This window comes from Dasypus novemcinctus, chromosome 3 (genome assembly GCF_030445035.2).
Source record: "Dasypus novemcinctus isolate mDasNov1 chromosome 3, mDasNov1.1.hap2, whole genome shotgun sequence".
Classification (NCBI taxonomy): Eukaryota; Metazoa; Chordata; class Mammalia; order Cingulata; family Dasypodidae; genus Dasypus; species Dasypus novemcinctus.
In genome coordinates, this window is record NC_080675.1 from 123,970,466 (window position 1) to 123,995,521 (window position 25,056).

A 25,056-nucleotide genomic window follows, 5' to 3' on the forward strand; every position below is an offset into this window, starting at 1 on the left:
TATGATGTGGACCATTGACCATGAGGTGCAGTGGTGCTCAGAGATGTATTCATCAAATGTAATGAATGTCTCATGATGATGGAGGAGATTGTTGTTATGGGGGAAGGAGTGGGTAGGGGGTATATGGGGACCTCATTTTTTTTAATGTAATATTAAAAAAATAAAGGAAAAAAAAAAGTGGCCCAGAGTTTCAATCAACATATCCCTAATTGTCCCAATACCCCAACAGAAATTTGTGAGTAAAGCAGCTACAGGATCTTTTGCAAACAAATCCTGGCCCTTGCAGCCCAAGAGTATGCTACTGGCCCAAACCCTCTTGCCCTTACCTTTCTCTGGTGGATAGTCACCTGGGAAGTCCACCCCCAGTGGGTCTGCCACCTCAGATGACATTGGTCCAGCCCAAGAGCTCATTCATGGAGATGATTAAGCCTCTCACTACGGGACCACCACCAACAGAGACTATACTCTCTCAGAACTTGCTTTTACCAGACAACTCTCACTTGTGCCCTGCTACCCTGATTCCTACCCCAACTCAGGTATCCACCAAGAGCTTCAGAGATGTCTTCACCAATATGATCCCCTGTGTTCCATTTCCCTGATATTGCTGTCTACCTTCAAACAAACAAAAAACCCAGCAGCTAAAATCATATTGCCAAATTGTAAGTGATAAGCCCCTCAGTTGTAACTTCAACCTGAAATGCACACAATCCCTATGGGAGACCAGACAATGCTTACAAAACCACACCATAGAGGGGGTCAGCATCACACAATGCTTTCCTCACTTTCCACCCCAACTCAGGTATCCACCAAGAGCTTCAGAGATGTCTTCACCAATATGATCCCCTGTGTTCCATTTCCCTGATATTGCTGTCTACCTTCAAACAAACAAAAAACCCAGCAGCTAAAATCATATTGCCAAATTGTAAGTGATAAGCCCCTCAGTTGTAACTTCAACCTGAAATGCACACAATCCCTATGGGAGACCAGACAATGCTTACAAAACCACACCATAGAGGGGGTCAGCATCACACAATGCTTTCCTCACTTTCCACCGACTTGTTCGTTCTATGTATTCTTCTACAAATCACCATGACTCCTGTTGGCCAAAACTTCCAGCCAACACACAAACACCCTTTACCTTTAACATCTTCCACAACACAAATAGCCAACATAATCAGTCCTAACATCTCTGATCTCAGGCATCACAGGGTTGATTGTAGTGAATTAAAATAAAATAGGGCTCTTCACAAAGTCATGCTGCCACTGTGGCCCTGTCCTTAGTAAGGTAAGGGGATTTTGCATTGGCAGAATGCTTCAGCATCAGAGCTATTGTTAGGTCCCTCAGTGGCCATCCCTATACAAGATAAACAGCATCTTCCTCTCCTCTTCTTGATCTTACCCAGTTCATGTCCCAGTATGAACTTCCCTATCCCCACTCTTGCTTTACCAACTGCTATGGCTTCACCCATATAACACTATAAAGGCATAGTCCCCAGGTCCACTGTAGCCTCTACTCCCTGCCTACTTGGTTAGGCCTATACTCCTGATGTGTTCCCCATGTGACCCTGTGGGGCATGCCACTCTTCTCCGTGCTAAGACCTGTAAGTACTAATTAACACATCTTTCATATATCTCTGACGTCACTCGTCCTCACCACACCTGAATATCCATGTGAAGATGCTTACAACACACTTGGTTTGGGGGACAAAAATGGCTACAAAATGTGAATATGTCCCAAGAATAATAATTCTGTGTATATTATTTTTAAATGACCAGATAATCAATATAAATTTTGCTTTGATGTAAGCAGATTTAAGTTTACATTCATTCTCAAAAGTGTCTTAGTTTTAACAATAAACTATATGGTCACCCTATTCAGTAAAAGAAGTAGTCCAGAGTAACCTAAATAGCTCCTTTCTACCCTGTTCCCAAATGTGGAAAAAATAAGGCATTACACAACCTTAATGAAGAGACCATCCTGTCTGAACACCCTGTGAGAACAGGGCTCCCACAGTTACCTGTCCCCATTCCTACTAGCAGAAGGTATTATCAGATAGTTCCTCCGAACTCGGAATTCTCCTAGGGCAAGGATCTAGCACTGTTGACTGACCTCCAAAAGGTGCTTAATTAATGGTGAGAGGAATGAAGGGCTAGAGGAAAAGAGGACAAGCAATTTTTCCGTTTGTCCACCGCTCGCTCTGTTCCTGCAGTTCCATCTCCCTGGGGCGTGTCCCCTTTGTTCCCCATTGTTAGGTCCTGGGAGAATGATGGAAAGTTTGATATAATAACTAGCACTTGCCCTTCCTCTCTGGGCTTCTGGGACAGGGCGGCTGCACCTCCCTGGACCAGACAGTAAGGCTGCATCTTGGCCCCACGGCCTGCCTGACCCAACTTCAGACACAGCCTCTAACAGCCAGCCCTGCCCCAGGACGAGGATGCCCTGAATTCCTGGGGCTCCTATCACACTGCGCTTTCTCCCACCACCTCGTGCAGGCGCTGAAGTTCTGATTATTCTACACAGTGCCGTGTTGGAGCCAGTCTTGGCACATTGGCTGGGAACTTTATACTGAGAGAGTCTCAGGTTGACGTGGCTGAAATTTGGAAAGATAATTTCACATATATAAGTAAAAGTTCATTTCAAGCATTATGTTTATTCCATTAAATATACATATGTATTAGATATGGTGGATTTATCTTCTTATCACTCATTTTGGGTGATAATTATTTCTAATACAACATAATAAAAATACTTGTGAATAATCAATCATCAATGATTAACTGGTTGAAAAGTTTTCCTGGCCTTTCAATTATCTGCTTCAATTAAATAAAATAATCACAACATTATTTAATTTAACTACCAAATTCATCTGAAATAAAACAAATTAAAATAACCTCTCAAATTTCTTTAGATTATCTGGACTTTCAGCATTCAGAATGACTTCAAATCTGCAAGTAACCAAAAAAGCAGAACATTTCTCTCTCTCCAGTAGAAAAAGAACCCTCCCTATGACAGGCTGTGACTTGTCAATCTGCTCACAGAAGTCATGGCAGCTTTCCCAAAAGGCCAGCTGCTTCTTAGCAAAGCCAAGAGGTGTGAGGGGAAAAAAGGGAAAATGAAATAAGAAAAAAGGCAGAAGATATTCAGGGAAGATCATAAATCCCAGTCCAAGTCCTGACTCTACAGCTGGATATCTGTGTGACCTTAAGCAAGTCATGTAAGTTCTTGAACCTGTTTCCTTATCAATAAAACAGGAAAATAATATTGGTATTACAGATTAAGCATGATAATGTTTAAAATAACTTCTGACCCAATGGTATTCAATAGATGTTTTCTTATTGGGATGAGGAACTACTTTTCCTTGGAGGCATTTTGGATTTAATTAGAGGTAGAGAGTCATGTAGCTAATGGGCAAATCAAATGGAGACATATCTGAGTTATACTTGCAATCTACAAGTTGGGACCCCTCTAATATGAGGAAGGGTAATGGTTATAAACTTATTATGCACTACTTAAGACAGGGAGGACAAATAGGTTTCATTTTGAGTGGCAACTCGGATTAACTAGTAATGGATACCTGAAGTGCTGGGTTAGGGAGAATTCTGAAGCCAAGTCTCGATCCAGGAGTAGGAGTGACATGCTAGACTGCAATGTCTGTCATTTAGAAAAGGAAGTGATGGCACATCTGCAATGACATTTGTAGCCAACTTCACAAGAGCAAGTAAGGCAACTATAGTTCTTAAACCAAGAATTAATTTAGTTGAGAATTATTCATTTTTAAAAATTGTCTAACAAAGGAAAATGTCATTACTGATAAGTTCCATGGTGTTATATTGACAACTCATGCTCCACTTGAATTCTGAGGAAGAGGAAGGAAGAGACTGTTGGCTGACAACAATTTCCAACACTTGTTAAGGTTGATGTCCATGGAAGGAAGTTTTATTTAAGAAGCAACAATCTTCCCCTACTAACCTCCCCCCCAAAAAAATTATTATGCAAACATTCAAATTATGAAGTTCAGAGCATTCTTCCACAAAGAGTATTTCCAACTCACAATGCCTTGGAGTGCTCCAGCAAAGGCCTCTGCACTGCACCCTCCGAACTCATCTGGCAGAGTCCTTTTTTTTTTAAACAGATTAAAAAAAAATTTAAGATACATAGATCATACAAAATGTTATGTTAAAAAATATAAGAGGATCCCATATACCCCCACTCCCCCCTCCCCAATCCTCCCACATCATCAAATCCTTTCATCAGTGTGGCACATTCATTGCATTTGATGAATACATTTTGGAGCACTGCTACACAGCAACAGTTCACATTGCACTGACAGTGTCCTTGATGGAAATCTTCAGAAGCTTTATTCTGATGGAAAGATTTAAGAATTCTTCTCCTACTCCATTGAGTTCTCTTAACCAACATTTAGCTGATACAATAAGGGGCTCTTCCTTTTGCTGCTAATTGTCTCCCTTAATTGCAGCTTCATTACCTTTAATAAGCTGGCCTAACACAAAACATACTGATGAGGGGTCTCTTGTCTACAGAGAATAACACATGCTTCTTCCTTCCAGATTCTATACTGAATTTGATCAAGTGCCTGTGGAATTCCTAGAATGGAGTCGGGAATGTCTCATTCATGAAATTAAAACCTGGTTAGAGCATTACCTCTTCTGGTAAAGATGGAGTAATAACACAAAACATACTGATGAGGGGTCTCTTGTCTACAGAGAATAACACATGCTTCTTCCTTCCAGATTCTATACTGAATTTGATCAAGTGCCTGTGGAATTCCTAGAATGGAGTCGGGAATGTCTCATTCATGAAATTAAAACCTGGTTAGAGCATTACCTCTTCTGGTAAAGATGGAGTAATAATGATACAATTTACCCTCCCACCTTAAACAACTAGAAAACTGGGCAAATTATATGAAATCATGGTTTTTGTACACCCAAAAACAACCAGCACAGGACTCTGATCTCCCTGAGGAAGGGGAAACAAAATCAAGGTAAGCTCTGAGACTCTCCAAGTTTACTGCCAGGAGGCTGCTTCCAGGCGGCACAGCACAGGGGGAAAAAAATCCTAAAAGAGCTTATTGGAGTTTGAAGATAACTCAGGGAAGTTATGGTGGCTAATATTTGGAAGGGAAACAGTTTATGTTTTCACCAGTCAACATGCTCTCATGATACAAAAGGACATCAGGTAGAATCCTCAGAAGGGTGTTGCCTTAGTGGGGATAAATTAACACTGGACTAAAACATTCTCTGGAACCAGTCTAATAAAGCATAAAAGCAAGTTTTCAAAGAATCTGATCCCACTGTAACAAATGTACCACACTCAGGTAAGACGTTATTAATAGGGGAAAATGTGAGAGGGGGAGGAGTTAGGGTATATGGGAATCCCCTATATTTTCGATGTAACTTTTCTGTAATCTAAAACTTCTTTAAAATAAAATAGGAAGAAAAAAAAAAAGGAATCTGCTTCCAAGAAAGAATCTGATTCAACTGTGCAAAAGAATAAAGTCCAACACTATGTAAAGAAATACAATAAAACCCAGAACTCAACAATTTTCTTATCTGGAAGCTAGTAAAAAATTACTAGCTGTGCAAAAAGCAGGAAAATATGAACAATAAACAGGAGAAAATGAAATCAATAGAAAGAGACACAGAAATGACAGAGATGATGGAGTTAAAACAGCTATTAAAAATGCAGTCCATATGCTTAAGAAAGTAAAGGAAAACAGGAGCATGATGAAAAAATAAATGGAATATATAAAAAAAAGACATACATGGAAGGAACCTCTAGAGAAGAAAAATGTATCTGAAATGAAAAATACACTGGATCAGAACAATATCATATTTGTAATAGATAAGTTAGATATAGAAGGGAGACAAGAAGAAAACAAATAAATATCAAATTCTTGTAGCAGTGGAGGAAAATTCTTTTAAGGCAAATGTGGCACTGGTGTGGCCATGGTGGCTGCTGGGGGTGGGGAATGGGAGGAAGAGATGAGATGTGGAGGTGTTTTCGGGACTTGGAATTGTCCCAGGTGATGCTGTGGGGACAGTTACCAGACATTGTATGTCCTCCCATGGCCCACTGGATGGAACGTGGGAGAGTGTGGGCTATGTGGACCATTGACCATGAGGTGCAGTGGTGCTCAGAGATGTATTCACCAAATGCAATGAATATCTCGTGATGATGGAGGAGATTGTTGCTATGGGGGGAGGAGTGGGGTGAGGGGGGTGGGAGGTATATGGGGACCTCATATTTTTTGAATGTAATATTAAAAAAATAAAGACAAAAAAAAATTCCCTCTGATTGTCATTAAAGTTTAAGGATAGTACATGTTGAAGGTTAGGATTAGCATCAAGGAAGGGACAGAACAGCCACTGATTGTTCTAGGTTTGACCTTTGTAAGACTATAAATTGAGATCTTGATCAAAAGGTATATCTAAACCAGTACTGTTCACTAGAAATATCGGGCAAGGTACATATGTAATTTTAAATGTTCTGGTAGCCACATTAAAAAAGAAAAAGAAACTGATGAAATCAGTTAATTTTTTTTTTTATTAGTTGTGGGTTCAAAAAATCATCATGCATAAAATACAAGATTCCCATATACCACCCTATTATTAACGTTTTGCATTGGTACGGACCATTTCTTAAAATTGGTGACAGCACATTTTTATAATTGATAATAGCACATTTGTACTATAAACTACAGTCCATGGTTCAACTTAAGGTTCACTGTGTTGTGTAATTCCATGGATTTTTTTTCTGTTACCATAATGTACAATCTAACATTTCTCCTTTTAACCAGATTCAAATATATATATTTTAGTACTGTTAATTCTGTTCACAATAATGTGCTACCATCACACCATCTATTAACAAAACATTTCCATCTTTCCAAATAGGAACTCTGTACATTTTAACTCTTAACTTCCCATTCCCCATCCTCACCCCATTCCCTCATAATTATTATGCTGGTTTGAGTCTTATGGACCCCAAAAATCCTGTTCTTAAAGCCAATCCAATCCCGTGGATGTAAACCTATTATACATGGGACATTTTGATTAGATTCCGTTAAGGGACCTTTCTTTTGATTAGATCACTTAAGTTAAGGGCCTTTGCTTAGCCAGGGTGGGTCTTACTCCTCTTACTGGAGTCCTTTTTAAACAGAGGAATAAAAAAAGCCACAGACACAGAAAAAGTGCCAGAGACAGAGAAGAACCACAAAGCTGAGAGAGAAGGCCCCAGGAACCAGAAACTTGAATCAATGGAAGACAACAGAACACAGAGGCTAAGAGGAAGCCACTTTAGCCATAAGCTGAGAGGTGAGGCCCAGAGGAGCAGACACTGCCATGTGCCAGATTGCCCACAGCTGCAACTTGGTGAAACAACATCTTGATGATGCCTTGATTTTGGACACTTCCATGACTCAGAATTGTTAGCTTTTAACCTAAGAAGTCCCACTGTAAAAACCAATTCATTTCTGGTATATTGCTCCCAGCAGCTTTTAGCAAACAAAAATACCTACATTCTAGATTCTGAGTTGCTTATTCTAATTATTTCAAATCCATAAAATCATGCAATAGTTGTCCTGTTGTGTGGGGCTTATTTCACTAAACATGATATCGTCAAGGTTCATCCATATTGTCACATCTCTCAGGACTTCATTCTTTTTTACACCTGAATAATATTCCATTGTGTCTACACATTTTATTTATCCATTCATCTGCTGATGGGCACTTGGGGTGCTTCCATCTTTTGGCAATTGTGAATAATACTGCTATGAACATTGGAGTGCAAATACCTATTCAAGTCCCTGCTTTCAGTTCTTCTGGGTATATACCCAGGAGTGGGATGGCCAGGTCATGGTAGTTCTATATTCACCTTTCTGAGGAACTGTCAAACTATCTTCCACAGTGGCTGCACCATTTTACATTGTCACCAGCAGTGAATGAGTATTCCTATTTCTCCATATCCTCTCCAACACTTATTTTCCACTTTTAAATAGCAGTCATTCTAATCATTGTGAAAAGTATTTCATTGTGGTTTTGATTTGCATTTCCCTGAGGCAAATGATGCTGAGCATTTTTTCATGTGCCTTCTGGCCATTTGTATATCTTTTTTGGAGAAATGTCTATTCAAGTGTTTCTATTCAAGTCTTTTGCCCATTCTATGTTAGGCTGTCTTTTTGTTGTTAAGCTAAAGGATTTTTAAATGTATTTTAGATATTAAACCTTTATCAGATATGTAGTTTCCAAATATTTTCTCCCATTGTGTAGGCTTTTTCACTAGCATGATAAAATCCTTTGATATACAAAAGTTTTTAATTTTGATGAGGTCCTATTCATCTTTTTTTTTTCTGCTGCTGCTTGTGCGTTGGGTGTAAAGTCTAAGAAAGCATTGCCTAACATAAGTTCCTGAAGATGCATCCCTATGTTTTCTTCTAGTAGTTTGATAGTTCTGGTTCTTGTATTTAGGTTTTTGAAACATTTTGAGTTAATTTTTGTATAAGGTGCGAGGTAGGAGTTCTCCTTCTTTTTGCAAATAGAGATCCAGTTTTCCAAGCACCATTTGTTGAAGAGACTATTCTTAGGTGTGGTCTTTGCCCCGTTGTCAAACATTAGTTGGCCATAGATATAAAGGTTGATTTCTGAGGTCTCAATTCTATTCCATTGGTCTATATATCTGTTCTTATGCCAGTACCATGCTTTTTTTAAATATCTGTGGCTTTATAATAAGTTTAAGATTGGGAAATCTGAGTCCTCCAACTTCATTCTTCTTTTTCAAGATGACTTTAGTTATAAAGGGCCCCTTACACTTCCATACAAAATTTTTCCCCCTATCTGGCTGCATCATCTTTTTGGTGTGTCACTTCACTGCATGGGGGCCTGCACCTCTCCACGCAGGTCTGGGATGCGTTTTTGTTTTTTTTTTTTTTCCCAGGAGATCCTGGGGGATTGAACCCAGGTCCTCCATATGGTAAGCAGGAGCTTGATTGCTTGAGCCACAGCTGCTTTCCCAGCCACACAAACTTTATAATTGGCTTTTCCATTTCTGCAAATGTTGTTGGAATTTTATTGGGATTACATTGAATCTATAAATTGCTTTTGGGTAGCATTGACATCTTAATGATAGTCTTCAGATGAATGAACACAGTATCAAATCATATTTTCCTAAAATTTCAGACATGTTTTTAATATTTGTTTGGGGCCCCTGCTTTTATTTTATTCTTTAGGGGCTCTTATAATCTTGCCTAACTTCAGTATTTGTCACTTTTTCTCAAAATTTTACCTTCTTTTTAAAAGTGTATTTAATCTCTTCTTTTTCACCATCTGTTTCTCTTAAGCATTATTTCTGTGTCTATTCACATTCGTGTTCCTGCTAATTTAGTCTTTAGTTCTAAAATTGTTTTTAATTCTCTATTTTTTACCTCAATTGTCACACCCCATTTCTGAATTTACCTAGCACCAACTTACATTGTTCTTTCACATCTGGCATCATTTTCTTAATTTCATTTAGCTTAATTTTCATTTAGCTATTCTGTAGGCATGTCATTCTAGTGTGCCTTTATTTTCTGTGGGGTGTTATTCTACTCCTTAATCTTTTTGCTTATATTTATATAAAATTCGTTTTTCTAAATATTTAGAAGGTGGTGTGATTCAGAATAGCTTTTCTAACTCTGTACAAAGTTCTCCTTTGGGTGTTTCTCTCTACTCACCCACCCCCAGTGTTCAAATGTATAGCAACTTGCTTTCTGATATTTACTGGCTCTGTTGCACTTCCCCTTTTTTTTCTGGACCTCCTCTTTCTTTCATCTTTACTGTCCCAACCTGCTCTTTTTTTTTTCTTTCTTTCTCATAACAGTGTTAATAAATGGATACAAGAAACGGATAGCTCATGGTTATATGAATCATTACATGTATGGTCTCATTTCACAATAATTCTACAAGGCAAGTATTATCATTATCCTCATTATGCAGATGATAAACTGGGGCACAGAGTGGTTAAGTAATCTGTCCAAGGGCACAAAGTAAGCAGTAGAGCCAGAAATAAAAATTTGAACAATCTGACACCAGAGACTACATATCCTACTCGGTTTTGATTCCTCTTCCAGCAGTTCCTCTTCAATGTTTTCCTTTTCTGGAAGGGGATCTTGACTAGTCAGTTTTAAGAATTCATATCAAATAGAAAAAAAAAAGAAAAAAAATTCATATCAGCTATACCATTTCAGATCTTATTGTGCCCCTTGTACTCACTATGGATTGTGCAAAACCCCTCCCAGTTCAGCTGCCACTCTCAAATTGACCCATGGTGCTTCTAGAAAGCTCTTGGCTATTCTGAAGTAGTCCTAGCCTCAGTTCTATTAAGACAATTGTTGCATCCTTTTGCTTCCTTATGCAGACACACAGATAGCATGTACATTATTCTGGCTGTGGTGATTTGTCCTTACCTGCTTGTATTTGATGATTCATGGAGTTATCTTATTGCCTAGTTTTGTTGTAAACATTGTCCATGGGGTTTTGGTTTTGCTCTTTAGTTTCTGTGCCCATTTTTACATAAAGATTGAGGAAAATAAAAGCACCAAGCTGCTACTGCCACCATCTCCCCAGGACTTACAAATTTTTATATACTCACACAAGATTTCTCCCCTATACCCATCCAGTCTTCCCATATAATGCCATTACTTACCTCCCAATCACTCAATAGCTAATCTCAATTGCAGAAAGGACTATGGAGAAAACACAATTACAAACCATTCCACTGAAGAAGAATGGGTGCGATAGTATCTAAAGCAGTGGTTCTCAAACTTGGCGGCACACTGGAATTACCTGTGAACATTTAAAAAGTACTGAAGCCTGGGTCCTCCCCCTCAGATTCTGATTTGTCTCTAGTGTGGGCATTGGGATTCTTAAACAGTTCCCATGTAATTCTAACGTGGTGTTAAGGTTTAGAATCATTTATCTAAATAGAACAATATAGCTGCATGGGCAACTCTCTAAGGAAGTCAAATTTTGTAAAAGATTTGTATAAAAGATGAAAAGAAGGCTTCAATAAGGACAGATTCCTAATACTATTAGGTCATCACGTGGAGGAATAAGCTATGGCTTGTGAAAAATACAAGATGAATAAAAAGAGCTTTTAAGACATTTGTGAGGGAGCTGAGGTGGCGCAAGAGATTGAGCACCTCTCCCCCATTCCAGAAGGTCCCAGGATCAGTTCCTGATGCAGCCTAAAGAGATGACAAGCAGACACAGAAGAACGCACAGCAAATGGACACAAAGAGCAGACAAAAGGGGTGTGTGGGGGAGTGGATAAACAAATCTTAAAAGAAGATTCTATTTGTCTTAAGATGAAGAAAAGAAGAACACAAAAGAATAAATATTTATGGTGTAATATTTTAATAACATAATAGGTCCCCTGGTTGGGGAAGGGCATCTATATATATATATCCTGTTCCAGTAACTTTATCCCTAATAAATATACATACCAATACTGGAGCACTGGCATTCGAAGGTATGGAGAAGCATCTTTATAATTTTAAATGCTTTTTTTTTTTAAGATTTATTTTTTATTTTTTATTTATTTCTCTCCCCTTTCCTCCTGTTGTCTGCTCTCTGTGTCCATTCGCTGTGTGTTCTCCTGCATCTGCTTGCATTATCCGGTGGCACCAGGAAACTGCGTCTCTTTTTTGTTCTGTCATTTTGCTGTGTCAGCTCTCCGTGTGTGCGATGCCACTCCTGGGTGGGCTGTGCTTTTTTCACTTGGGCGACTCTCCTTGCCAGGCGCACTCCTTGTGTGTGGGGCACCCCTACACAGGGGCACCCCTGCGTGGCACAGCACTCCTTGCACACGGCAGCACTGCGCATGGGCAAGCTTACCACACGGGTCGGGAGGCCCTGGGGATCAAACCCTGGACCTTCCATAGGGTAGACGGATGCTCTATCAGTTGAGCCACGTCTGCTTCCCAATGATATACTTTCTAATATATACCAAAAATTATAAAATAATAATGGTCCATTTGACCTCCACTAATAAATAACTCCATAAATACTCCTGCCTCCTACATTTTGGCCAGGAGGGATGGCAGAACTGGCAACAATTAATTGCAAGACAATAGAATATGTATTGTTCTGGGAGAAAATAACAGGGGTTCTACTTCTAAATTGAAGCTCATTTTGGGGATTATCACACGTTAGTATTTTTAAGCTGCAAGTCACAAACCATCACTGGGTCATGAAATCAATCTAATGGGTTGCAATCAGTTCCTTTTAATGGAATTGATCATAAAAGAAAGCATCAGTGTGCATGACACAGAATATGCCTAAGCATTATTTCCTGCAATTTTCATTTCAATAATCTATAATGTGTGAACTGGGACATGATGTACTACATATTTCTTACAGTGGGTTACAGTCAAAAAGTTTGAAAGTCACTGTCCTTTACATTGGTCAGGCTGAATATAATTCCACATATATATGATAAAATTATTTAAAATGGAGGTGGTTTAGTCTGTTACAATTCAATTCAAATAGCTCCCTTTCTTCCTGGCCGTAAATTCCCAGTCTTGTATCTTACTCTCAGTTCTGTTCGTAAATTATTTTCTGTAACTCAATCCTGGTGTTTGGTGTTTGCTCACATGTCATTTTGATTTATTCTAGATGCTGAAGATTGATTAGCTGGTGGGTAGAATATGTGTGAATTCATCAGCATGAAACATCGCAGGCCAAAGAATATCTTACCAACACGTCTCATGTCATATTAACATCATAATTACCTATTTTTGTTTCTGCACCTGCTGTTTGCATATGTTTTTCCATGACAACCGATACATATGGACAAATCTCAGAGATATACCCTGATCAAAAAAAGCTGGACCAGAAGTAAAGCATACATCCTGAATGATTCTATTTATATGAAGTTCTGAAACAATCAAAACTAATCTACAATATAAAAAGAAAAAGACTGAAACAGTAGTAGTTGCCTAGGGGTAAAGGTATCATGGTGCACAAGAATTTACTGGGGGAAGAGGATATGGCTCAACAGATAGAGCTTCCGCCTACCATATAGGAGGTCCTGGGTTTGATACCTAGGGCCTCCTGGCCTATGTGGAGTGCTGCTGCGCACAAGGAGTGTCGCCCCACACAGGGGTGCCCCCATGCAAGGAGTGGCTCCCACACGAGATGTGCAGCCCTGCACAGGAGTGCAGAATGCCCAGGAGTGGTGCTGCCCACACAGAGAGCTGACACAGCAAGATGACACAACAAAAAAGAGACACAGAGAAGAGACAACATGAGACACAGCGAACTACAGAGCTGAGGTGGTCGAGAGAATGATCACCTCTCTCCCACTCTGGAAGGTCCCGGGATCAGTTCCTGGAGCTGCCTAATGAGAATACAACAGACACAGAAGAACACAAAGCAAATGGACACAGAGAGGAGACACCGGGGGGAGAAGGGGGGGACGGGACAAATAAAAAGCAGTGAAATCAATTATAAAATGTCAAAAAAAAAAAAAAAAGGGAAGGAAAAAAAAGAGGAACTTATGGAAGAATGGAAATGTTTCATGGCCTGACAGCATGTAAGTTATATGGTTGTCTCCATTTGATGAAGTTAAGTAATTAAGATTTCTGTATTTCAATACAGGCAAATAAAAGAATTACAAAAAATAATCTAATGGGAGTGGTGAGTGGGAAGGTATAGATGAAACAAGAATGGTAGAATGTAGAATGTTGACAGTTGTTGAAATGGGCTAATGGTACTTGGGGTTCATTATGCTATTGTTTATTTTGTATGTTTTAAATTGTAACACACTTTTAAAAATTATTGCAGCTTAGGTATTTTCAGTTAGACTGTTTTTATTCATGGTGAAAGCTATTATAGGAAGTGAAAATGACATTCAGCATCCTAATCATCTTCAACTTAATTTAGATCCATCTAAGAAAGGGTTTTAGTTTGCTAAAAGCTGCCAAAAGCAACATACCATAAATGGGTTGGCTTTTACAATGGGGGTTTATTGGCTTATAAGCTTACAATTCTGAGGCTGAGAAAAGTGTCCAAATCAAGGTATTTTCAGAGTACAGTCTCTCCCTGAAGACTGGCTGTGGACGATCCTGAACTTCTTTGTTACATGGGCACATTGCAGCTTCTGCCAGTATCTGGCTTTCAGCTTCTGTGAGTTCCTCTCTGAGCTGGTGTGTCCTTTCTTTCTGTATCATCCAGTTTATAAAGGACTCCAGAAAAGGATTAAGACCCACCCTACTGAAATACTCTACTAATCAAAAGAAGGTCCCAGAAGCAGGTTTGGCTCAACTGATAGAGCATCTACCTACCATTACGAGGTCCAGGGTTCAGACCTGTGTGGTGAGCTTGCCCATGCACAGTGCTGATGCGTGCAAGGAGCGCCATGCCACACAGGGGTGTCCCCCGTGTAGGGGAGACGCACACACAAGGAGTGTGCGCCAACAGGAGAGCCACCCCGCACAAAAAAAGTGCAGCATGCCCAGGAGCACACATGGAGGGCTGATGTAGCAAGATGACGCAACAAAATGAGACAGAGATTCCCGGTGCCGCTGACAAGAATGCAAGTGGACACAAAAGAACACACAGCGAATGGACACAGAGAGCAGACAACCGGGGTGGGGGTTGGGGGAAGGGGAGAGAAATAAAAAAAAAAAAGAAGATCCCACCTACAATAGGTTTACATCCACAGGAATGGATTAGCTCTAAGGACAAGATCTGTTCTGGGGGTCATAAAAGTCTCAAACTATCACAGAAAGCAACATCAAAGAAACTATACATTTTCTAATTGAATGCTGATAAGTGATTCTGGCAAGTGGTTTAAAATACTCAATGTTTTTCCCACCACTTTATAAGCAGTAAGAGGCTAAAACCTAGGATCCATACACTCTGGATCCCTCCTGCTTTACCAATAAAAATCCAAGTTCTTCTGTCTTCTAAGATATACTTATTCTATCTCTGTAGATAAAGACTAGTCCAATATTTGGGTTTAAATAATTTCATTTTTCTGAAAACTCTTTCACACATACACACAAAACTGTCCTATTTAATCCAATCGACCATTAATCAATCAACTAAGCTGGGAAAAAAATAAATTCTCATACTTTGATATCTGTTGTCAATGAAGACCAGCTTGTCCTGGCCAATGGTTTTGCCCTTACCTCCATTAAATTATGAAACAGCAATTCCACCAAATTCCTCCCATGAATAATATATATATATGCTGTCACCATTCCTTAAATGTCCAGTTCATCCTTTCTACTTGTCCCATAATATAAGGGATGGAGATTTGCAATTAAATAGATTTCTAAGCATTTTTCTCTCACTGAAACACAAATAATCTCTGGGCTCCAGTCTCTATCCATTTGGAACATATCCTACCAGACCCGATCAGGGGAAAAGTTCCTGAGGTCAGCCATTTAGTATCATTGGCAGTTTGTTTGGGGGAAGGAAAAGTACTCATCCTTTAGCAATAGTTTAAAATAACTAAAGGAAATGATGATCCCCTTGCTTGGAAAGAAGCCCAGTCTAGCTGTAACCACTTAAAAGGCCTATTTTTTCCAGCATTAATGGTACACCAGAAAATTCATGGTGTATGACTATTTGCACTTTCCTCTTATCCAGCACCATCCTTTCTGTATCCAGGCCATACTCCTTAAATTCTCATGGTTCTCTGGGACTCACCGATTGGGTGCCCTCCGACCCTCTATCCATGTTCTACCATAAAAAGTGCCCTTGTGAGGCATATGAAACCCATTTCCTTTTAAGTAACTCAAACTTTCCTACTTTATCCCAGACAGCCTACTCCTTCCCAATTTTCCTGATATTGTTGACCTGATGTTTAGTAGCCCCTTCCCATTAACATACTGCTTAGCTTTCTAAAAAAATAAGGGTTGCGATTGAGCCAGGAAGTCTACCTTTTCAATGTTCATTAGCTCCCTATCTTTAACGTCTCTGATCAAATGTTGCTGCTTTCTGTCCTAACCAGTTCTTTTAGGCCAATAAAACTTTATGGATGAAAATAAATAAATAAATAAATAAATAAATAAATAAATAAATAAATAAATTTTTAAAAAGCCTTTATGGATATATATCATAATAGGAAAAATTCACCCTACCGAAGTAATTTCTATCCAATCACATTATTTGCCTCTTAATTGGCAGGGTATGTTCTTATAAGACTTAGCCTTCAGGCTAGTAGAGGTCTCATCAAACTTTTTCTCTACCATCTGGTACAACTGGAAGCTACTTTCATTTGGAACCCTTTTTGCTGACTCATATCTATAAACCAGACCTAACTGCTTTTATTTACTTCTGGGAGAGCCACAGGATAAATTTATTTATAAAAATCAATCCCTAGGTATAATCTGGTCCCAGATTACTTAAATGGATAGTCCCTCTAGACACTAATTCAATAAATTGAGTACTATTACTAAATACCTATTATGTATCAGGCAAAAACGCCATAAAATATATACATAATTCTTAGCCATAAAAAGCTCAGTCTCTCATGAATAAACATAAACATAACCTTGACCCATTTGCCTGCAGGCTCCCTTCAAATGCCTTCATTTCAATGTAGTGGATGTGGTACACTTAAACCTCCTTTTCCCTCAATCCCCCAAAGATGGGGCTTCAAGTTCCAGTTTTTGTCTAATACATTATAGCTAACAAGAGGCATAAACCAGTGTGATCTAAACTCCATTTCTGATCTGGCACTGTATTTTAGGATACACAATGCAGAGATAGCCAGGTGACTCAGATTCTTTTGGCCACTTAGTTTCCAATTGATTTACCTTGCTTCTTACATTTTGGAGCATCTATAAGGATTGGGCATTCTAGACACAAAACGCTGCACTGAATGCTGTGATCTGGCTAGGATGAAATCAGGGGATATGGACAGGCATACTGACAACTAAGCCACACTCTAACCTGTCTGAAGCCCCAAAGTTCTTTCTAAACATTATACAGAGGCCTAGCAATACCTTTACTTTTATCCAATTAGACCAGATTCTTTGGGGCCATATATGAATAAATTTTTCAGCTAATGCCTATTAAATTATTGATTAAATAGTATTACTTAGTATTCAGCTATTTAGTTAATAAATAATATACAGACCAAAAAATAGTATAGATAACTTTGTATTTATTACATGTTTAATTGAACTTTTCAAATTACAGAATTCAACTCCAAAATAAGGAAATAAATACATATTATTATTCACTTGCATTTTTCCCTCCTAAAATTTGAACACAGCAAAACACCCCAAAGCCATATGAACAGGTTCAGTGCATTTTCTGTGGCTTACAATCATGAGACAAAGACCACATCTATCCATAAAAATATAACACAGCTCAATATTTTAAAATATTAATGACATGAAATGAAAAAATAAAGATAAAACAAAATACTGTACTTTCACCATAACTGCTTTGGTAGACAGAATATTGTTTAAAATAATGTTCCTGTGCAGAGCATATGCTGTGCTGGGCATGCTTGGCACATTAGCACTTGGTAACTGCTCAGTTTCCATCTGTAGTTTCTCTAGCAGGATTCTTTACTTGGGCCCACTTTCCTCTGAGTCCCTGCTCTGCTTTCACAGGAATCATTCCACAGGGAGCCTAGCCCTTCTTCCTCTGCCTGCTCTTAAAGACTTCCCAGGCTTTCCTTTACTGTCCCCCAGATTCACACCTCCTACCATCTCCATTCTCAGCAAGATACCAGGCACAGAACTCACACAACTAAACATCCCCACCATAGCTCTTGCCCCAGATATTGCCCTTCATCTAACACACAAATTATAAGGTAAAGAGAATGAGTCTACACAGACACACAAAAAAATTCTTCTTTATAGTCGTATTTCCTACAATGCAAAAAAGGTTGGTGATGCCTGATTTAGAACTTAAAACCTTCAGTGAGTTTAGGCAGAATATATACTGCTCTGAAGTTCTTTAATATCTAATCATTTTCTATTGTTTGCTTTTTAAATCATAAAAATATAAAAACTGTAAACATTCTACTAAACATTTCAGTAGAAACCCTGTCACCCTGCTTTTTTGAGTTCAGAAAGAACACAGTGACACCATGTTCCGTTTGGCAGACCCAAAATTATGCTCCAGCCCTAACCTATTAAACATCTCCCATCCACGTTAAATGGTTCTATACAGCAAGCATGTCCCTCATGACAACTGCTACTGTCACTCATAATTACACCCTGTAACAAAGCAGCAGCAATAGCCTATTGTAATCTCTCCAAGACAGCTGTCCATCACTTTGCTGGACATCTTACACCTACTGCTCCACAATCATCCAGCCTCAATGACCATGGGAACACTCGGAAGGACATTAAAACATTGGGCACCGACTGTGCCACAACGTTGCATTCCACTGCAAAGAAAGAGGGGGTTTCCTCTTTCTTTGTCAGAGTAATATTAGAAGCAAGTAAAGGGGGGAGGGAAGTCCTGCTGAAAGGGGTAAGGATAAAGAGGAAGCTGTTGTGGCTACTCCACCAGTGTCCACCATATTCCCAGAGTCAGCACATTCCCTTCACTATGACACTGCTGGAAGCTGAGAATGAATCTGATTTTCTATTCAGAAGGAGGAACCTATTATATGCAGGAAATTCTAGTCCTTTATTATTGTTCTTGTAGCAAGGTTTTACTGTATGTTCTTAAAAGAATGACATAAACAAGATGTTACATTTCTTAAAAATAATTTAAAATTAATTTTTAAAAATGCTTTTGTTTTCAGGAAGAAATACTATAGACACAAAAAGACTAAAATCTATCAACTCTGGGGAAACCCCTTAGCATCTTTACCAACTATTAATGAGATAACCTAAAACCAGAATTCCTTACCTAGGTGGTAAACAGTACCAATTAACCAGAGTAATAACTGCAATGACTTAAAACTGAATTACCTGAAGAGTCTCCATGGTGAAGTGTCAGAAAAAGTGATGTAATAAGTATTTTCCACAGCACCATAAGATTTTATAAAATACTATTTCAGTTTTTAATATCAATGTATAATCTCAATAATTTTGGTCCAACATTCATATTAGGCTTAACCTCTTCTTTTATTGATAATAGTTCACAGAGGCCATATAGGCACATTATTATTATCTGAAAATGGCATACTTTACTGAAGAACCTGCATGGTATACTTAAGACAGTCACCACTTTGGTTATATCCATTGGGTACTAGTGGATTCAAAGGCCAGGAAGGATGGTTTTGCCATTTATACTCTAATCCCAAAATTAAACTGGTCAAAGGACCTAAGTGGTAATTGACTAAGATATGTGCCGTAACTAAAAAATCCTTTCATCTGTTTGCGTTGATACTGTATGTTCTTAGGGATTTTGTTTCTATATGATAATATTTTATAAATGACTCTTGAGTTTTTAAAATAAGAATATAGTGATTCCCTCTGAAATTTAAAATAAATGCAGCTGGAAAAGAGACAAATTTTACAGTCGTATTATCTGGAATTATGTGTAACAAATTATCTATAATAAAAAAATACTTTAACAAAGATTGGTTTCCTCCATTATTCAGCATGCGTATGGATATATTACAACTGTTAATTTTGCCAAACTTAGTTCAATACTCATCTAACCAAAACATAATTGAAAATATTGGTTTTCCTACCAAAAAAGTATACACCGCATTCCAAAGCCAAATATGAATTAGGTTTGAGATTATTAATTTCACGTCTCCCATCCATTAATGCAGAGAACTGAGACTTGCTTTACTACAAATCAGCTAGCACTAAAGTAAACTTGCTAGAAAATTATTTATAACAAAATAAATATCTTCAGTTCCCCTACACTAAGTGATATATAAATCATTAGCAGTTTACAACATTAGCTTAGGTCACTTTTTAGGGACCCAAAAATACTGTACAATCCTGAGTAAAAGGTTAGAGATACAGTTTCTTGGGGATATTTTGACCAGGCTCCATAAAGAAAACACAAAATACAATTCCTAATAATCCCCATTTTCATTAAAAGTACCATGAGTTCTTTTTACTTTGGTAAAAAACTTTATCTATGTAAACCTTTTATTTTGATGGAGTAAAATTAAAGCAGAGCTTCTGCTAGGATCCTTCCATCACCTTTTGACATTGATACAGTAAATAGTCAGGAAGAGTAGAGCACGACGATCTGAACCATAGGGCTAATACATCAGCATGACCTCGGAAATGCAGCAGACAGGGGATGGATGGGAGCAGCTGACAGGCCAGCAGCCCTTCATTGCCTACAACAAAATGAAAATTAAAAATTCTTTAATATAGTTTGAATAACACACTCATTTGAATGAGATTCATAATAGGAAATAAAGTTCTAAGAAATGTGATACTTGTAAGAGTTAATTTGTGTTCTGAAAATGAGAAAGCCCATATAAATATAGGACTGCTTTTTCATAACTCTACTAACCTATAATGTCAACAATGTGAAGTCTTAATTTCTGTTGCAGGGTCTTTAGGGCAGAAGGCAGCACAGCTTGGGAGTCAGACACTTTCACATTTTGCTTTACGTCATTTCCAAAGGATAACCAAAGTTTGCCAAAGTCTTCAGTAGAAATTTTTAATGGTCTGGAAATAATTTTTTAAATTAGATTTATATCCAAAAGAATGAAATGATTCTAAACAAATACATTTCAAATAACAAACATGAATAAAACAACATATTCTAAAAATCCTTATAAATGTAAGTCTCACAAAATTTATCTTTTTAAACCAATGATGGTTAAAATGCTTAGCACTGCCCTCCAATATTATATGATGTACTGAATGCAGGAGATGTTATTATATGGTAAATGTCTTTTTCATAAAAATCACTCAGTTCTTTCTCCAAGTATTAGTTATTCTAGTAAGATTTTAACAATTTCTTTAATTCTTAAAAAAAATATAAGCTTTTTGTTCCATGTATACTTTGGATTTGGGGATAATGAAATACTCTATCAGAGTCACATAAAATAATATGATTACAAAGACCCAGTATCTTAATAAATTTAATCAAAAGAAAGTATTTTAACAAATACATAAAAAAATGGCCCCTGACTAAAGGTCAAACAGTTAACATTGGGCGTTTTTGTATGTAAGATTCCAGGGAATTTTTCTGTTCTGCTTATCTTTTTGTATAACATTTGAATCTTAATAGTTATAATATATAGTATATATTAATTTTATAATCAAGAGAAAAGATTTTTTAAATGAAGGATATACGAGAACCATTTATGTTACATATACTGTGCTTCTTCAAGGTTACAAACGCTCACTGCCATGGGATATACCTTCAGTCACAGAATGTAAGTTTTTTGAAGGTCGGATTCTATTTTATACAGCACCATGGGCATATAAACTCTTTGATCAAAAAAAAGACATGTTTTCACTAAAAGATTTTAAAGAGTGGGAAAAAAGTTATCGTAGTATAACAAAAGTAGATTTGTGGAGGTTAAAACATTTTTACAGATATTACTGGTATTCTGCATTTTGAGTTCAGGCAATATTCATTTAAAATAACTATATTTTCCAAACACTATACATTTGTAAAACTAAAAGAGATCAGATTTTGTTAGAAGACTGTTTTCAATTATTTTGGAAACCATACATAGTGTCTGGTATATGCTAAATACTTACTGTATATTAATAAAAGTTTTAATAACTGTGCTCATTAATTTTCTTATAGACCTCAAAAGTTTACTGAGCAGATTTTATGAAAGAATTAATAAAATGAATGAAATACAAATTGTGAAAAACTTTAAAAACTTTAAAAAGTCACAATGAGTCTCTGAAGTTTTATCAGTTTAAATGTTATTTCTCCCAGATGTCTTCCCAGATCACCAATCTACACCAACCTAAACCAGGTCCCATACAATAATCTTTCCTTATATCATTTACTTTCCCTTTATAGCATAACTCATAAGTATGTAATTACTTGACTACTCAATGTATCCCTCCCTAGAGTAGAAGTTCCCTGAACCTAGGGACCATAGCTATTTTTTAACAGTTACTAATCCCTAGCATCTAGCATAGGGCCTCTGTCCAGAGAAGATACCTAATAAGTACATGCTAATGGAATAATTAATTTGAATTAACATCCCCCAAAATATATACCTAATGAAATCTAACAGCGATAAGGTTACTGAAATTTCCAGCTGAACAGAATGATTATCCACCATTTGATAATTTACAAAACCAGAAAGAATGCCCTCTGTACAAGGTTTTTCCATCTGCACACTATGTTGAAAGTTTTTGCTGCTTTCTGCTTCTATTACAGGCAAATAGGATCCAAGTTGCTCAGTGATCTGTAAATAAAGGTAATAGAAGTATTCAATCAATACAGACTATTAAATAAATACCAATTTTCCATTTAATTAAAGTGATACAAAACCATTTTAATGTGAGAAATTAATAACAAACTGCATTACCGAGATGCTTGACAACTTCACTTGAGATATTTAAGAAGTAACAGTATACAGGTCAAAATGATATAACAAATAGCATTACAATGAAATCCTCTATGTAATTTAAAAAAGAGATTATTCAACTCTATTTTTTGGCTCTCAATCCTGGCTGGCATTAGATTTTTTTAAAGTTAGGACTTCAAAAAAAATTATGCAGAGCTCATCCCTTCTCATTCTTCACCTTATTCAAGCTTTGGTGGCAGAACACAGGCAACAGAATTAAAGGCTTTTTTGGGTCTGGTTTTTTAAGTTCCACAGGTGATTCTAACATACATCTAGTGTAAAGAACTGCCCTGGTCAGTAGCTCACAACACAATATCCCATTCAACATATCTCTAGCTCAATGAAGAAATTTATAAAGAAGAAAATCACAATGACATTCTCTTGAAACTAGGCAAGAAAAAGTACTGATGCATGCACACTCAGTATAGGATAATAAATCAATAAGAGAAAAAGGAAATAAACAGTATATACATCTATCCATCAATATTCTTACACCGTGATATTCCTTTGTCTTCACGTTTATGTAAGCTTCATTTTAGTAAATAACTTGAGAATTCTGTTTGGGTGATTATGACGAGTGAATGAGACATTTAAGGAGTACAGGAAAAGAATATAAAATACACCTTGAAAATAATAACACAATAACACCATGTGCAATGCATTTCTGAAAGCATTTTACAGATACGGTCTTATTTAATCCTTCATTTTACAAATGAGAAAACTGAGGCACAAAGCACAAATAACTTGTCCATGGTAACACAGCTAACAAGTAGCAGAAGCAAGATTCAGAGCCAAGCAGTCTGAATCCAGAGCCTTCATTCTTAATTACTATGTTCTATTGAAATTCACTTCATATCTACGGCTTTCCCCAATAAAATCTTTATCATGTTTCCTTCATTTGTCTCTTTGAATAATTCTTCTCTACTAAATTTATTTTAAAATAGTCACACTTTTTTCTCTCTCTCTTTGCTGAAGAGATAAGAAGGCTGTAGAAGAAATTTATAAACCATCAAAAGAGCCAACAGCAGAAACACTAAGGAAGCATTTTCCATTTAAGGCAAAATGATGAACAATTCATAGTCTCACCTTGAAATTTTCTGCAGGAGCAATTTCTAAGTTTGCATTTTTCAATTCTGAACCACTCTTATTAACAACTGACCAGACTATCAATAAACAATCATCTTTCCAAATTTTGTAGGAAGACACTGATATGGTTTCATTATTATAGACCTCCTTGAGATCTGAATGCAAGTGTTCAGAAGATTCTTCCAACAAAGAAGAAACTAAAGATATTTCACCAGCAACTGAGGCTTCAGTAGACTGAGATGGATGAAATATTTCCATGTTGTTATCAGCAAACAAAGAAGGCACAGACAGGCTGCAATTTGAGAGTTTCTCAACCAAGGGCAGTTCTGTGAGTGACTCAGAATCTAAAAGTTCTGAACTGAGGGAAAATTTCTTTAATTCTTTGTCTCCTCTATCTTGCAAAGCATCCAAATAATAATCTTCTTCATATGTTGCATTTGACAAAGAACTAAAGGAAGAACAAGCCATGTTATGAATACTTGTTTCTCCACTTTTGATTTCCTTGACTTTTGACTTCTTTCTGAATTTTTGAGAGACGGTATCTGCTTTTCCCAACTGTGAAAATAAAAACATACCAATAATAGAAAAAGAGATCATTCTACTAGTTATGCTTCTAACATTTCAACTGAGCAATTTACTAACTTGCTAAGTTTCCATCTACACAGCATAGATTAGCAAAGAACCAGAGATGAATAAAATGTTAATAAAAATAAAATTCTGACAGCTATATTACTGAACTATTAGCTAAATCTTCTTTCTCATTAAAAATAGATAAAGTCATCAAAAGAAATAAGGTCAAAAAGTCAGTCATGAACAATTCTAAAAGCCTGTTAGATTTCAGAGTACTAGCTTGAAGAATTTTACAAGATAAAAACAGTGATAAACAGCTATTTTTTTACTTTTCAGAGTTGTCCTATAGAATCCCAAAAGTTACTGTTCTAAGGGTTTGGATGGCCCAAACTGTTGTTTAATAATAATAAAAAAAATGATTTCATGGCCTGTGAGTCAATAAACAGGAAGAAAAATTGGTTTTATCTCAAGAATCAACTGGCAGTGGGTGACTGGAACACTCAGCAGAAAAGAATTCTATAACTGGTGATCTGGATGAATTTGTCTCCTATCTTCCATTTCATAAATCATTAAATCAGAAAAGAATTCTGTAACTGATAGCTGATTAAGATGAATTTGCCTCATATTTTCCAGTTCATAAATCATTAAATCAGAGCTATGCTATTAAAACAAAAATAAGGAAGAGCAGGGTAAAGTAGGGAAACAAAGGACTCAAATTGTCTCGTTTCTTTTTTTTTTTTTTTTTTTTTTGGTCTTTTCTTTCTGTGCTTCATTTTGGTTTCTATGATTTTGTCTTCACATTTACTGATTTTTTTTTTCTCTTTCTGCATTGTCTAATCTGCTGTCAAACAGAAGCTACACAAGTCAGAAGACACCTTTATTAAAATAGTCCAAGGAACAGT

The 25,056-nt window shown here is 37.1% G+C and overlaps 1 protein-coding gene across 1 annotated transcript in view; it reads right to left on the bottom strand.

The window, feature by feature from the left end:
* Positions 1-17,153: 17,153 nt before the first annotated feature.
* Positions 17,154-25,056, bottom strand: part of AP4E1 (adaptor related protein complex 4 subunit epsilon 1) — a 94,017-nt gene continuing 86,114 nt past the window's right edge. The window contains exons 18-21 of the mRNA XM_058294199.2: positions 23,585-24,139; positions 22,146-22,336; positions 20,464-20,621; positions 17,154-20,284 (exon numbers count right to left, since the gene is read on the bottom strand). Coding sequence (XP_058150182.1) covers positions 20,124-20,284; positions 20,464-20,621; positions 22,146-22,336; positions 23,585-24,139 — 1,065 coding nt within the window. The 3' untranslated portion in view covers positions 17,154-20,123. The remainder of the gene's footprint in view (positions 20,285-20,463; positions 20,622-22,145; positions 22,337-23,584; positions 24,140-25,056) is intronic.